The following is a 16,939-nucleotide window of genomic DNA, read 5'->3' as shown; positions in this document are numbered from 1 at the left end:
GGAGTTATCAGTATCTGCAAAGATACTTTTCTAAAGTCTGAATCATGCCCAGTTAAGACCATCCCCAGAGTACAAGTCACACTTGGTTTGCACACATTCTAAAGGGCTTTGTTATTAATTATGTTCTGAAAATGCACTGTTCAGAACCAAGACCACATCATTAATGTGTCCCACATCATCATGCACCACCCCTAAGGACCTTTTAATCCAAAATATTCACCTCTGCCACTTGATTAGAAGTTAATTCTCTTACTATCTTGAAGAGTACTACTTAAGTGAAACCTTTATTTCTCTGCCTAGTACTTGAATTGCAATTTATCACAGATTGAGTTTATTGAGGTAGATTTAATACTTGTACTTACTAGCTACACCAACTTCCAACCTAAAAAACCTAATCTCAAATAATGTACATGCCAGGGGAGGCAAAACAGAAATAGAAATCAAAGAAGAGAAGGAGAAGCAGCCATAGTTCAAAAAGTACCTTAGAATGGCAATGGAGATTGCTCTTGCCCTGTATTTGTATTTTCTGCAGTTAATGATACTAATGATAATAAATATGCATCATAAAAAAGAGGTCTACCAGATCATTAGTTCCAGAGACCATGTTGGGTATTATATTTTCCTAATGCCATCTGAAATACAAACTAGAGGCCATCCAATGAAGTGAGTAATAGTTCAGTAAGCAAAAGGAGCAGGTGCTTCAAAGGATGGGAGAAGACTGTTTAATGTCTTGTCAAAGGGCACTGTGGATGCATAAGTTTTCACAAGTTTAAGAGAGGACAAGACAAAAACAATCCAGAACAAAGCCATTAAGGGTTAAGCAAGAATTTGTTGACCATCTATATTTTGTACTCAAACAACTTTTAAAATTCATTTCCCAACAACCCAAAATTCATTTCCATGAAAAGAATATACAGTCAGAGTGTTCTGTTAAAAGAATGTATAAAAACCCAGATACTTTGGGTTTTTGACATTTTAAGAATAAAATACAGGGGTTGTGCCCTAACATAGGAGAATCACAGGCTTCCATAAAATTGAAGCTTTGCTACTCAAACATTAGAGAAAAAAACGGGAATAAGACTGTGAAATGTTGTGGTGTGTTGTTCAAACTAATCAAAATAAAAACTTTATTCAATTTCTCACCTTCATGCATCTACCATGTACCACAATACTGTGCTGCCATCAGGACATTTGCCAAAAAGACACCAGACAACTATGCATGAAAGCAGAATCAAGTTCAAATCCTATTAATCAAGCTAATGAACAAAACCACAGGCACTTTGCAAGAACCAAAAATCCACTTAATTTGAGATTAGATTTGTGGGGAAAAGGTAACAACATTGCTTTCCAAACTGAACTGCAGAACTCAGAACAGGACAAAGACTCCTGTACATACTAGTTAAACTCATGAGGACCCAGGTTTATTCCATCAGCCCAAATTACATTCATACCTATCTTTCTAAATCACAGCAGTTTAAAGCTTCCAGGTCCAGTCACTGAATTTTATCATTTGCCAAACTTCAATCATTCTTCTAATCCTGCTCCTTTGTGGCCCACTTCTGCCAGACATGCTTCTGCTACAGCATTCAAACACTGCTTTGAATAACCCATAATATTTGGTGGTTTGCATACCACAGGAGAGAAACACAGGCACTAACAGAAGAAGGTAATCCATGTACTTTTGGCTTGCTATAGGTAAATGTTTAGTAATACTGATTTAGCCTAAAGATAATTTTCTTCACATTTTGTTTCATCTTAGAGTTGTGTGAAACATAGCCCAGCACATGTTGCATGTCTCAAAAGATGACAGAAATGTATTACTAAGGAAGGGAAGAATAATCACTAAAGGCCATACAGAATAATTGAAATTACCATAAAAGCAGAAATAAAAACTTCTGGAATTACCTTCAGACATCCATGAAGATATGATTATCATATATTATTTTGAATCTGGATGACTCAAAAAACTTTGGCGAAGAGGGTGCAAGCTCTTTTTATAAAGTATCAATACCACATACTGTTTCACTAGGCAATATTATCAGCCTGAGGGCAGCTCCACTGTTTTCTAACTCCTCATTCACACAAAAAATGTAAACACATCTTAGCACATCTGGCACAGCTGCCTGCAGTCTCTTTTTCTAATAAGAAAATTTCTCCTTTGTCTACCCAAGTCTCAGTGGAAGCTATCAGAAACCACATCAGTACAAAGTTCAGTGATGATATGTACATATGTACAGCAAACTAATGTTCGCATCACCAGTCTTGCCCGTAGAAATCTTCCCCTCACACTGCCTTCATTCTCAAGTTTTATAGATCACAGAGCAAATTGCAAATCAACTAAAGGGAGAAGACAGATACAACTAACGAAGGGGACAAGACTAATGAAGTAATAGAGGCAACAGACACAGAAAAGAGGACGGGGCAAAAAGAGAGCAGATACCCTGCCATTACAGTACATCACATCACAGTAAAATGAATTCTTTCAGTCAAGACATGCAGGTACATAACGAAGTTCGTAACTACAGGAACTTGTAACTGTTGAAGGCCAAACATGAAGCAAGTTTAGCAATGTTTTAGCCTGCAAGCCAGGAAGCACCACCTAGAAGTAGCTGCTTACCATGAATTCAGTTTTTAATGCTTTCAAATCTATAACACACAAACATTACATATTTCTACAAGGTATTACAAGAACATCAGGCTTATCTCGAACCTGAACTCAAGACTGTTAAGAGCTAGTAACATGTTCAGAACACTTATCCCTTGAAGAAGCAAACACTTTCACTGAGAAAAATCCAAAAATTTTCATGCACATCCTGAAGAAATGGCAACATGGCCAAAATACAGTAACACAGCATGGCACAAACACAGTAACAATTTCCTTAAAATTTTAGCTTTACTTATCCTAGTGTGGTTTATCTACACATCGTCTAACAATTATACCACTGAAAGGCATAACTGGTATAGTTCTGCATCCCCCTCTGTAAAAGTGTCATGCTTCAGGATGCTCAGAGAGTGTTCTTGATCCAGGAGACACTTGAATATAAACATGCAATTTACATATATATATAAACATATACATGCACACGCACATATATTACGAACACACTAACAGAGTGGGATTTAACATCTACACATAAATTACTACTGATACGAGGCTTTTATACAATAAAAGAAGAAACAAAGTCTTAAGTCAGAAATACCTGAATGTTAAGATAAAATACGTAGCTCTGAGTTTTCAAACTAGACCAAGCCAGGCTCAGAGCTGATCATTAAAGCCCCCTCTGGGCAAAGCCACTGAATGTGGTTCTCAACATAGCCCAGGATCAAGCTCTCCATGTCTCAGTCTAACTGCTGTTAAGAACATGTGCAGCTTCTAGAAATAATTAGCTAAAAACAGGTAATGCTTCAGATCGTAGCAAAAATTACTTCACCTAAACTTAAATTAATGCTCCTTGGATCAAAAACTTTACTTTTTAAAAAGTGGATACCTGCGGTCCATCTCTGGCTTCATAGAAGTCACCCACTCCTATTTTTGCACTGAAGCTGAAATTGTCCCTTGAGATATCCATTATTCCATTTCTGCTGAGATACTGAAAAAATCACATATTTTTCCACTTCAGCTTGTAAATAATTACAACCCAGCTTTGATGTACAGCTAACTTTGTGACTGTAACGTTTTGCACGTTCTGTCAAAGGGATACACATCTATAAGACATCATATCAGAAACAGACTGAGGTACATTACACCTCAAATCATAGAAAATAAGTACCTCTACTGGAGAGAAAAAAATTACATATTTTAATTGCAAGCATGCTTACTAGCATTAGAATAGAGAAGTTAAAAAGTTAACATACCTTTACTACTTCAGGATACTGTCTCAGCTTCTTTCCACAAGGTGCAAAATATGCTACTTCTCCTTGAAGATGACCACCAAAGTTTCTTATTCGGGTTTCTCTTTGCCAGCTAGAGTAATATGAAATAGTTGCATACAACAATACACTTTTTAAAAAACAAGTAATCTGTGTCAATTTAAGAATTCTACCAAAAAATGAAAGAGGCAAATGTAACTAGAGTATCATAAATCAAACAGACCAAACCAGAAAATTTTATCACATAGCTTGTCCAAACTGAGTAAATATGTGAATTTATTTATATCAAGCGACTTGCATATTACCAGATTTTCAACAGCTTAGAACTATACTTTAGGGAGTTACTTGGAGTCTGTATCTGCTCAGATCGTTAGGATTAATTTCCAAAGCAACACAGCTAAGAGACAGGTCATGTTTGCAAAAGAGCAAATTTAATGCACAAAAATTAACACATGAAATACGCTGACACTTTTTAAAGCGAATCACAGTCACTGGGTGTCAGAAATCTAAATTGCTGAAGCCCTTTCCTTAGTATTCAGCCTCAAAATTTTTAAAACTCATTTCTTTGCCAATGGATTTTTGAAGGCATTATCTCCCTTCAAGGAAAGTCAGGTACATATATAACGTACCCATAATCAAGAGGAACACGCAGCTCCCGTTCATCTGCTACTCTTCGTCTTTTTGAAATACCTAAAACAGAATCTCTGATTAATACCTAACAGAACTTATAAAAGAAAATATGCTCCTAAAATGTACTTTTTATGTTTCTATCCCCAAAACATAGAGAATTGTTTTTCCATTCTCACCATTATGTACTTTAATTACCAAGAAAACTAATGGAAGTCGTCATCTTCTGAAATACATTTTCCTCTAAGTTTCCTGTAACCTCATCCTCTGAAATCATAGAGAAAACCTAAGTATCCCATACCTATCTGCTTGTCCTGTTTAGTGCTCTCAAATATTACTAGTTTAATTCCTTGCACACTTGTTTTTCTAGACAAGAACATGTAAAATATTTTTCAGTAAAGAAAATGCAAATAAAAACACTTTACTTTAAAGATCCATATTCTAATAGGTTTAGTCTTCCTAGAGCACTGCCTATAGGCTGCAGTCAAATGCCAAATGCAGAAAATTTTCTGACTCAGAACTACTTCAGCTTTTCCCAGTTCAAACAGATGTTGTGTTTGGTGCTTGTCAAGCAACCGAATCAATAGTATCCCAGAGACAACTGCCAAATCTGGGGTTTTTAGTGTGAACGGCTTTCCTCAGGCCTCTGACAGCCACAGGATGGGAACTATGCACGCAGACCAACTTGTGGAAGATGCACTTCTCAAAAAGGTAGTTTGGACCTTCTGTCAGGAATGTGACACATCTCTTCCCTGGGACCAACCGTGCATGAGGGCCGGTACCAGACCGACCCCTGGCACTGGCTCCAGCCTCTCCCAGCCAGGAGCATCTCATGGCAGCACAGCACCGGCTGCTGAGGGAGCTGCCAGCAGCTCCTCCCAGAGCATGTGAAGAAACCCCTAGAAAAAGCACCAAGGAAATGTCTGTGCTTGGATCCCAAAATTTAGACACAGGTCTGCGCTCTTAACCTAACATGAATGACTACTGCATTATTTCAAATGGCCACAGTGCAGGGAGGGAGGCTGCTTTTCCAAATATAAGTGAAGTGGAAAGTCCAGTGCAAAACAAATACAGAGAAGAGACCACGAGACTCCTTCAGAGACTGACCAACTCTAGGTAAAAGGTTCACAAAAATTAGGGGATTCTTAGGTGTAGTGTTATTATACATAAAGCAAGGACAAAAAACTTATTTATTCTACCTCCTACTCCTGTAAACAGAAAAATCTGCTATCAGACTTTTCAATGCATCCCAAATCAACACAGATTCCTGAGAAAAACTTCATCTTTTTAATTTACCCATTTGGATTGATCCTAATCCATATGAATCTTTTATAAACTCTACAGTAAACAAGCCTGTTTCTGGGATAAATATTAGGTAGATCACATTATACGTCTTCAAAGCTAATGACCTTGTATGACATGGAATGAAGCTCCAATTCCACTGAATCCAAATGTAAAAACCCATTTATATAAATACCCATAAAAAGATCACAGAGTCACTCAACAGCCAAAGTCAGAAGGGACATCAAAAGACACCTGATCCAGCCTTCCTTGGGAAAGGAAGCTTTGCCAAGATTATCTTGCATCCTGACCGACTGGCATCTGAACACCTCAAGTGAGGGTGACTTGGCCACATCCCTAGGGTGGCTGTTCAGTGAATCACCGTTCTGAGGGTAAAATCTTCTGGAGCTGTCTCTTCATACCAGCACCTGGACTATTTTTGCAACTACTTTCACAACACATGTACCTTAGCTATCACATGGTATAGTAGGATAAGAGAAGACAGTGAGATACCACAGTGTGTACTTGGCGTGAGGGTGGAGGCTCCTGTCCCGAGGAACACTGCAGGCTGGGACTCAGGACATAAGGCAGCTGGTGCCGAGCTCGATGTCTTTGCTACTTGGAGATTAAGCGGGGTGGAATGAGCTGTAAGACCGATGGAAGAGCTCTTCACAGAAGACGAAGTTTTATTCACTTTCAGCGGGGCTTTTTCACCCTCAGTGTCAGTATCTGATTCATCTTGGTCTTTATCATCCTCATCATCTTCCTCTTCAGACCCTTCTGTATCTGACTCAGAATTACTGTCAGACTCTGTTTAAAGAAAGAGTGGCAAAAGGCACATTATGACTTGGAAACTACTAGCAAGTACATTAAAGTTCTAACACTCGCGAAGTCTTTTCTCTTATTATACATGCTTTTTTAATAACATCTCTCGAGTCCTATTTATTAGGACGTTCTAATTAACTACCAAAGCTTTATAGTTAGTACAAATATGACAGTATTAAGTAATTCTGCACGATAATAACACTGTTCTTTTGAATGGAAACAGATGAGTGACAGAAGCTGCAGTATTTCAAGACTGTTTACCCCAGAATGAGCTACAGCTAAATAAATCATCCCGTTAGACCAGCAGCAGCTGACCATTACCCCAGGAAGGGAATTTTATGGGTGTGAAATCCATCATGAAGAGGAAGAAAACAACAGAACTGGATACAGGCTGAAAGGTGACAGAATCAAAAGTATGGTGATCTGGGCAAAGGAGGAGTAAGAATCGAGGATAGCCAGGGTAAGGAACTAAAGGTGAGATACAATCCTGAGATGAAAAGATTAGTACAGGATGTGTGGATGAGAGGAGGAAGAGAATGATGAAGGTGGAGGCTGGACACAAGGGATATCAGCACACAGGACAAAGCAGTGACTGTGAATACAGTCAACTGTTTAAAACAGGCCTTGCATTCCAAATTGCATAGCCTGGTCTGCAGCCCTTAAAACTGTCCAATTACTTGCTCAGGAATGACTGTACTCCTGAATGAGGCACAGAAACATGCTTTTCTTGCCACTCTTGACAATTTGAAGGCCCTTGTTTAGTTCCTCTCTGGCTAGGAAACCTGTTTTGCAGCTGGTCTCTGTCTGCCAGAATCATCAACCATCAATCAGCCTTAATGTCAATCCCTGCCTGAGCACTTTGTCACATGAAGCTGCAGGCTGGGTATCTAATGCGGAAGGCAGGTCTCCAACAGCCTTTCCAAAAGACTAAGGAGCCACCTCGCCAGGACAGCTGACCAAGTATCTGAACACCCCAAACATGACTTTTGGATATGACACAATGAAGAATGAGGACATGTGCTAATTTCAATGAGATGTGTAGGGCACTGTGGAGGCCATGCTGGCCCAGTATTTCCTGCCCCTATTTTAAAATATGGTGGGAAATGCATGTTTTCAAAATGCAAAAAAATAAGTTTCTGCTTTTTCTATTAAAAAGGTTAAACCACCTGATTGGCTATCATCAGAATCATCTTCTTCATCATCCTCATCTTCATCTTCATCATCGTCGTCATCATCATTTGAGTCGTCAGAGTCTTTACTGCTGGGGGCATCTGAGTCTACCCCTCTGAACTGCTCCACCACCAGCTTTGCAGAATGAAGGCGATGCTGTGGTTTTACTGCATTTACTGCATTATTGCTGACTGCTTTATCCTTTCCTGAACCAGGTAACACAGGAGAGGTAGAGGGCATAACAGCTGTCCGGTTACCAGTTGGCTTTTTCCCACATGCACTCAAGTTTATTGGCAAAGAAAAGGGGGCACTACTAGAAATGGCTACACTTTCATTGATCTTGGTCTGGGGTTTCGGTTTTGTAGTGAGTGCAAGAGGAGCCTCCTGGATGACGCTCTGAATAACTCCATTGGGTTGGTGATTACCTAAAAGTGCATTTGTCAGGAATGGGTTAGAATGGTTGTTTTCCAAAGATGTGAGTTTTTGATGAGCTGGTGAACTAGATGTTGGTTTGGGGCTTGACAAAGCTGCGATAACCTTCTTCAGGCTCTTAGACGATTCCTGTTTCTTTAGCTGTGCTGGGAATGTCTGTTTGTATTGTTCCTAAAGAAATAAGAAGACAGAGGAATAAAATGTGGAGGTCTTTGGCTTTCTTTGTTATTCAGACAGGTGAGCTCTAGGAAATTTTAAACATCTGCTAAGCCATTTTTAGAAAGCCAAAAGCAGATACTAGGTACAAGAGAAGAGATGAGTAACTACTGGTTACACGAGTCTTGCATGATTTTTTCACTGTAAATCATGGAGGGAAAGACAAACTGAACTCAAGATGAAGTTGATTCAAATATACAGGGAAGCTTTCTCACCTGCTACAATGCTCTAGACAGACACTTTCATAAAGGTATGAATCATTCTGAAAAAGGCCATTTTTAGAAAGATACTTACTACTCTTGTGTGTACCAGCACAGGAAAACCTCTTCTTATAACTTAATTCAGCATATAAAAATCCCATTAAGGAATGTACAGCTATCTTTAATAATTTGTTCACTTTAAAGCACAAGGTAAATACAACACACTAATGGCCACAATACTAGAAAACCAACAGAGGACTGTTGGTGTAGAAAATTTTATTTAAAATAATGAGGGAAAAGGTATTACTCAGAAATGCTGCGATATGTTAACTGTTTAACTTGAAATTCTTCATGCAAAACTTAGTAATAGTTCAGAAATGCATGTAAAGCCTACAGTGTCTTTAGTCTAAAGACTCTTCCAAAGAAAAAAAACGCACATCATCTTCAATAGAAAATACAATAAAATGAATAATGATAGTTCAGTTTAAAATCTATTTTTAAAAATCAAGTCAAACACAACACATTCTTGGAAGTTACTAACATTTAAAACTGAATAAGAAAATATGAAGAACTCTAAAATAAATACTCAAACAGTGCATACCTCCAGTAAAAGTTTTAGAGAAATCAAACTACTAAATGTGTGATCTATCACCAGCTAAAGACTCATAACCTAAATTTGAAAGCAGAAGCTTCTTTCAATAGCAATAGCAAAGATGTATGTTCTCATTATTATAATTTAGCTACTTCTGGTAAGTGACAAGCTTATTTGAATTTTACCTAGTAACAGGAAATCGGAAAGGAAAAACAGTTTTTATCTTCTAGTCTAGCAATAAAAATTAAGGATTTTTCAGTCCTCACTGAGGGTCTGTGAGTTAGCTGTGAATCAGAATTGAGTTTAGTACTCCTGAATACTACTCAGTTTAAAACAAAATTTGAAACAATAAAATAATAATGACAGTTGCCTCCATAAATGTACTTTTTTATATATTTATTTTTGTATATATCCTCAGCCTCAGTGTTTGTAAAATGATAGATTTTTATTCTCGTCTAATCCTCATTCAAATCTCACTGAATAGGAAATTCATCAGCAGTCACCTTAATTACTATTAAAAAATAAATAAACTGAGGATTTATTTTCTAAAAATTCTAGAAGTGGCAGAACTGTTAAGACAGACATATAAACTTATTGTACAGTCCTGATCAGTAAAAAGAAGATAAAATGAGGGAGGGTGGGCAGGCCCTGGCACAGGGTGCCCAGAGCAGCTGTGGCTGTACTGGATCCCTGGCAGTGCCCAAGGCCAGGCCGGACACTGGGGCTGGGAGCACCTGGGACAGTGGGAGGGGTCCCTGCCATGGCAGGGGTGGGACAGGGTAGAACTTAAGGTTCTTTCCAACCCAGGCCATTCTTTGATTCTAAAAAACTATTGAAATGGCCATACTGAGTTTTTACAGCTATCAGTGCATAAATACCTGTCTTTAAAGAACAAACAAAACTCAACATTATATTGAGCATTTTTTAAAATGGCTTTCAGCTTCTTTGTTTAAAATCATGGTTAAAATAGGTGATTTCAATTACGTTGACTTGACAACTATCTAACTTGAAAGAAAGTGAAGTCATGCTTGCATACTAGATATGTGAAGTATTAAATCAGCATTTTGACTGAACCTAGAAGCACAGGAAAAATATCCAGGCCACACAATTTACTTGTTTTTATATTTACAATTTTCTTATTTTGATATTGATTTCAGGTGCACTTTGTTCTTACGAGATGCATGACCCATACAATCTAGTTCATTTACACCATTCAGAAATCCAGATCAACTCTAAAAACACATCAACTCCCACGATTATGAAAATATATATATACTTATAATTCTAATACACTATATTTAAAAGAGCTTGATGGCACAATGTTATGCCTTTTTAAGCAGATGACACAGGTTACAAATAATCAAAAAACTTCACTCACCCGTTTAGATCTAACATCGCTGGTCAAAGTGATAGATTCTTCAGAGGTATTTTTATTCCCTGCTTTCAGTAGATCAGGGGAAGGAACTATGAGTTTTAAATAGGTCTCCTTTTTGGCTTCATGTACCAAAGACAAAGGTTTCACATTAGGAACCAATCCCGTAGACTGTATTACACTTGTGTGTTTGTTCACAGATTCCTCCTTTGCCTGAGAGCTTTGAAAAATAAATGGAAGCTGCTGTGACAAAACCTGAGGCTGCTTCTGCTGGGACTGGAATGATGAGTGAGTCTGGGAGTGAGTCTCAGACACAAGAGGTATCTGCTGGTGTGTTCTTTTTTCTTGAGACTTGTCCTGTGATTTCTGTCCATCGGTTTTCGTATCTGTTACACCACTATGCATTAGCACCTGCAAAATATTTATTTTTGACTGTTCATTACGTAAGTTAAAGATCCTTTCGAAAAGGCTAAACATATGATCCCTGAAGCAATTACAATAGTCTTTGCAGAGGATGAACAATAATTATTTTTTAATCAGTCCTGTAATATATTTATTGTTCATTTTCAGTTTTTTTCCCCCAGATAGTTTCAGCATGTTACAGTAACGTTTACTAGAGAAGGAGTATTAAATTGTGGTTCTTCTTAAATGTATTTCTGACTGTAAACCTAACATGATACCAAAGATTCCAATCTTATTGTTCTACTACTAGGGAAAAGTAGGCACTCTACTAGGAAAAGAGCAACTGCTAAAGCAATATCCACAATGATATATTTTCAATTCACTACCTGCACACAGTACTTAATTTCTTTGTATTTCCTAGTTTATAACAAAAATAAGTCTACCAGCTGTAAACTCCAGGCCTGTAAAGAACAGCAATACACAGACATGCATGCACACAAAAGAACCAAAAAAACCTCTCCCAGAAACCCCACAAACAGAAAACCCTGAAGCAAACCTAAAAAGAGTATTCTTAGCATTTATAAACGTGCAGTTAAGTAACTGTTGACTATTTGTTCACAGAAGTGAGTAGGTCAACTTGTCACAAACAGCTTGTAGCAACAAGACTGTGGGCAGCAGAGTATGGTGTTATACCTTGTTCTTGCTTTTGTGATGTGCTTCATTTTCGGAATCAGATTCATCATCTTCACTCTCTTCAGCACTCTGGTCCTCCTCCTCCTCCTCTTCATCCTCCTCTAGGTCATCTGAGTCACTACTACTTACACCTTCACTTGAGGTGTCTGAAGAGGAGCCCGAATCACTGTCGCTGTTACTAGAGCTTTCCATTGCTTTTTTTCTGGGCTTCTACCGGGAAGATGAATTCTCGGTTAATGCTTCCATTTTAATACACAAAAAATATTATTACACATAATCCTTGAAACAAAGAAGAGTGAGACTTTAGAGTAAAGTGATCTGCGATGCTTAAAGAACAAGTGCTTCACAAGGTGATGAAAATTAAAAAGTGGCCACAAAGTTCCACTGAAGTCTTTTTCTGACCACTGCTGACATTACTACATCATAAAATAAAATGCCAAATTTAGGCGTAGAACGTTGACCTAGAATTCAGGACTAGTAAACCTCCGCAGAATGTGCAGATTCCAAAAAAAATTCATACCCAAAACTCATAGTGCAAGTTAGTGCAGAAAGAACAACAAACATTAGGTTTATCAAAGCTTCAGTGATGCATTCATTTAACTACTTTCACAATATGGTCTGTACAGCAATGTAGAGTTTTGAGGACTGAAAGGAGAATGTTCATCAAATTGCTTCTGGGATCTGCTTCTGAAAAATGGACCAGGATCTGGTGAAATACTCTGACAACTCTAACTCTAGATTTTCATAAACTGTAAAAACACTTGGATATCAGCTTTGCCTTCTTTTTTTCCTAAAACTAAATAACTATTTTAACAATTTTTTTAGATACCATCCTCAAAAAGAAATTACAACTAAGGAGATGACTGACGAAATCAGAAGATGAATACTAGAAAACTAAAACCCTAAATAAAAGAACTTCTAGAAAAGTATATTAAAAGGTTTTAAAGTAAGACATGCTTTTAAGAAGAGGCAAGTTTTACACTTAGAAATTTAAAAGCATAACATCACTTGTACAAAGCTCAGCTTTAATAATCATAACCATCCTTATATTAGAATTCTCATTTGGAGTAATTTCTGTGTTTTGATACAAAAGGTTGTTCAAACCATTACATTGACAAATACCAATTACCTCATAAAAAGTTTCAGAGGAAAAGAAGTTAGGAACATCAGCATATCAAGTAAGATTAGGAACAACAAACTCCATTTCAGTATTTAAAATTTACTACAGGAACTTAAGAAAAAGACAACCTAACATTTATCTGCATGAGACAAAGGACTTAAAAGTCAAGATACAGAACACAACATTCTTAAGAATGGTACTTGCACATCAAATCCATCCTTTTACAGCACATCAGTATTTAGTCAATAAAACAGGAGTTTGAAATCAGTGCTTGCATCAAGAAATCTATCAACAGTACCAAATTTATACTTAAAGACGAAAGGTAACACAAAGGAGAAGATAAGAATGCTGACAGACATCCTGACAGAAAATGGGGGGGGGTGGGGGGAAGGAACCAAAACAACAAACCAACCAACCAACCAAAAACACAAACAAACAAACAATGGGCAAAAAGAGGTTAAATTGTCTGAATAAAGCAAAGAGCCAAAAAGTACCTTTTGGGAAGGTATTTAGAAATATTAAAATAGAAATTTATTTGGTATCCTGCCCAATTGTAGTAATAGCGAGAAATACAGCAACGCCATCTGGAAAAAGCTTTACCTCTGCACCACAGAAAGAAAGCTAAATTTTGCATGTAGATACCCAGGATAAAAGCAGAATTTTAGAAAGAGCCATTTTTAGTATTTAAGCCTGAAAAAAGTCAAATACTTTCCAAATACCTTTAACTAGCTTAATACTTTCAAAAGGTGTCAACTGTTGAACATGAAGAGTATTTTGAGGGAAAATATTCTTAATAATTTCCTTATTGTCCATATACTAAACATTTTATATCACTACACAATTATAAGTAACCATTTCAGTGCTAACCCCTATTTTTATGCAGATACATAAGCACCAGCTGTCCTTTGAAAATGCCAACCTCTCACCTTCCAACATCTGGACTTGGTGGCTGAGTGTAGTTCAGTAACAGAAAGAAAGCAAGAGGCCCAATTGACTCTCAAAAAACAAAAATAATTAGATAAAAAGAAAGAAAAATATTTTAGTCTAGATGGCTATCAGTAGAGAATTACTCCCCTAGCTTCTATTCTGACAGTAATCACCTTTCCAGCATACCATTTTCTGTGTTTTGCTTCAAGAGTTTTGATTCCAAGAGTAGCAAAGTTCTTAGAGTGCTTAGGTCAGTATATAACGTTTACTAACTCACTGAGACTATTTGTGTCTTTCATATTAGATGGCTAGGATTATTTCTGAAACACAGCAGTCAATAATAGTTCTTTCTTCTGATAAATAGGAAATTACTTACAGAAAAGCATTTTTAATGTCTAAAAATTTTCTTTTTGTTTTTATAAGATACATGAAAACCTAATTAAATTTACAGAAATAATCAATAATGTTATAATTGTAATACCAATATATGTGTGTATATACATACTGTAATATAATAATATCAAATATGGGTGTTAAAATTTTTTTTTTTTAAATTAGATAAATTAAATAAAACAAGGTGTTGGACACCACTATTAACTTATCACCTAGTGAAATTAGCACTAATAGTAACTTTTCATTCATAAGTATGTTTAAAAAACCCCAAACAATTAAAAAAATTTCAAACACCAATAGACACAAAAAATCCCTACAGAGATAAGGAGACAGATCCTGCTCTAATAGATCAGAAGAATCCAAAACATTTTGTACTCAGAAAGAACACTTAAATATGCTCCTGTGTGCAGAACACTTATCATGTCAAATTTTTTGTCGGAATCGTCATCTTCTTTCAGTGTATTTACCTTATCTTTGATTTTGTCAGCCCTGGTGTCCAAAAGCTGAACTTTGCTTTGCTCCTGGTTGTATTTGCGTCCTCCAGCTCCCGAGGTCACATTTTTCACTGGTCCTGCCGATGTTGCAATGCTAGTGGAGAGCACGGATGTGCTGAGAGCTGAGACTGCAGTGGTACTGTTGCCATTCAGTGATCCATTTATACCTAAAGATGACAGATTTACAAAGTGACATTTAAAATAAATCTGAAGTAACATCATTTCTTTGAGATGCTCCAGTCACACTAAGATGCCACAGACAAGTAACAAGATCCTAGACTACTTACAAGTTACTAGACACATATACAAAAATTTGTCGTGAAAGTGTCACTCTGATTTGGAGTTATTTTAGTTCAATCCTACAGAGCATCCATGAATTAAAGGCCAAACACATACATGGTATGTATCATCCTTACATAATAGAACCAATTTTTATAGAGCTCTTTAGGAATGGGAAGAATGAGGAAAGTAAAGCTCGAATTCCACATCTTTCTGCATGTGCAGAAGTTCAATATGATTATTTCCTGACAACTTCAGCCATTACCTTTGTCTGTATTACTCCGACTACTTTTTCCTGTAGCTCTTGAGTGGAATGAAGCAGAATCATGATTCTGTGCAGGAGGCGCAAACAATGTGGGAATTCCCAAGAGTGGTGGGAAAAAAGCTGCCCCAGGACGAGAATGCGTGTCTGCTGTTCGCCACCATTCTGAACCACAAAGGAAATAAAAACAAACTTCAGTTGTTCTAATACTATATTTAAGTATTTCAGTAAGCATATTGCTGTGCATAATCCAGAGCAGATTTACTAAATCTAGAAGTAAGAACAAAACATTAAGGAACTTCTCAATGACATACATTTCCTGAAGCAACTCTGGTCTTAAGACATTAAAGCCATGCTGATAAGTTTGCAATGCAGTTTTATTTAAATGCATTCTGAAAATTAATACTTAATAGAAAACTATATGACACTGATCACCCCAAAATGAAACTGCTAGTCTTATAAACTTAATCAGTATTCACAGATCACCCTTTAACATTTATTATTATCTCAGCACCCTTTCTACATCAGAACAACAAAGTAACACGACAGCTTTCAGTCACCTCTGCAATTTGAATCTTGCAATACTCAAGGCCTCCACCACAAAACCACATCTGAAGCTGTTCCCCATGAGAAGACCTATTAAATAGAGGAGCTGCTAGCTACCCAATGGTAACTCTACAGCCACTGCAAGAGGTTTCTACCCCTGAGTTTGACACTGCATTGCAAAAAAAGCTGCCTCTATTTTTTTCCTGTAACAACCCTATTCAAACGCCCTAGTTTCAACTGGTGATCCTGCTTCTAACTTCAATATGCATTATGCCATCTCTCAGGCTGGGAGGCTGGAAGACAAGATGAAGATCAGACATGATGAAGAGGTGGGTTCGTTTTTGCAGTAGCTGGGAGGGGGGGTGGCCCGGATCCAAAGGTTATTCAAGTAAATCTCACATCATTGGCAGGTGAAAGGGACTCTCTTCCAGGGAGAAGGGCTCTCTTCCCAGTTGGCGCACCAGTGGCAGAGGTCAGTAATTGTCTATTGTCGGGATGGGGAGGGCTCCATTTGAATAGTTTGTTTCTTAAACCCTCTGTCAGTACTGCTGCTGTTAATATTTGTTTTCTTATCTCATCTCTGTTTCGAGTAAATTGTACTTATCTCGATTGCTTTTTGTGCCTCCAATTTTCCTCTCCAGCCCTCTTCAATGGCAAGGGTGGTGGTGAAAGGCAGGGGAGAAGTGAGTGGCAATGTGGTCTCAGTGGGAGGACTAAAGCTAGATAAACCAGACTAAAAGTTACATGCAAAATGTAAGCATAGCTAGACCTCTGCTTACCTTAAACAATAAGGAGACTGAAGCTAATACAGAAAGGAAAATATGTGAAAAGGAAAATTAACAGGGGAAGAGACCAGAAAAAAAATAAATAGAGAAGTTATTTGAATTGCTACACACTAGAAGGCTGGGGAAGGGCAGCACAGAAGAGAGCAGGCACTGATGCTGTGCTGCTCTCACATACATTCTGAGCGAGTCAGCATGTATGCATAGGGTAGGACAAGGTAAGAATATATAATAGCTAAGATGAGAGACAAAAATCAAAGGCCTAGAAATTCTGTAATCCTGGTAGAGAAAATCTCATAGGAGTTTCAGAACTAAACTTCAGCTTTAGAGATAGCCTGAACACAAGTATGGAAAACAAATAATGGAATTCTCAGACTATAAAAGCATACGTAACCAGAAGAACAATGTAGTCCCTAATGGAGAGAAAAAGCAGAAAAAGACTGACATCAAAGAACA

The 16,939-nt window shown here is 37.4% G+C and overlaps 1 protein-coding gene across 19 annotated transcripts in view; it reads right to left on the bottom strand.

The window, feature by feature from the left end:
- Positions 1 to 16,939, bottom strand: part of BAZ2B (bromodomain adjacent to zinc finger domain 2B) — a 118,841-nt gene that overhangs the window by 37,227 nt on the left and 64,675 nt on the right. For 13 of the 19 annotated variants that reach the window (XM_068194999.1, XM_068194998.1, XM_068195011.1 and 10 more), the window contains 9 exons: positions 15,159 to 15,320; positions 14,588 to 14,781; positions 11,681 to 11,890; positions 10,592 to 10,996; positions 7,770 to 8,376; positions 6,292 to 6,588; positions 4,500 to 4,560; positions 3,856 to 3,964; positions 3,489 to 3,590 (listed from right to left, as the gene is read on the bottom strand). In XM_068194999.1, the coding sequence (XP_068051100.1) occupies positions 3,489 to 3,590; positions 3,856 to 3,964; positions 4,500 to 4,560; positions 6,292 to 6,588; positions 7,770 to 8,376; positions 10,592 to 10,996; positions 11,681 to 11,890; positions 14,588 to 14,781; positions 15,159 to 15,320 (2,147 nt within the window). The remainder of the gene's footprint in view (positions 1 to 3,488; positions 3,591 to 3,855; positions 3,965 to 4,499; positions 4,561 to 6,291; positions 6,589 to 7,769; positions 8,377 to 10,591; positions 10,997 to 11,680; positions 11,891 to 14,587; positions 14,782 to 15,158; positions 15,321 to 16,939) is intronic. The other 6 variants (XM_068195010.1, XM_068195013.1, XM_068195015.1 and 3 more) reach the window with 3 other exon arrangements.

The sequence above is a fragment of the Anomalospiza imberbis genome, chromosome 7 (assembly GCF_031753505.1).
Source record: "Anomalospiza imberbis isolate Cuckoo-Finch-1a 21T00152 chromosome 7, ASM3175350v1, whole genome shotgun sequence".
In the NCBI taxonomy this organism is placed as follows: domain Eukaryota; kingdom Metazoa; phylum Chordata; class Aves; order Passeriformes; family Viduidae; genus Anomalospiza; species Anomalospiza imberbis.
This window is presented reverse-complemented; position numbering and strand designations above follow the sequence as displayed.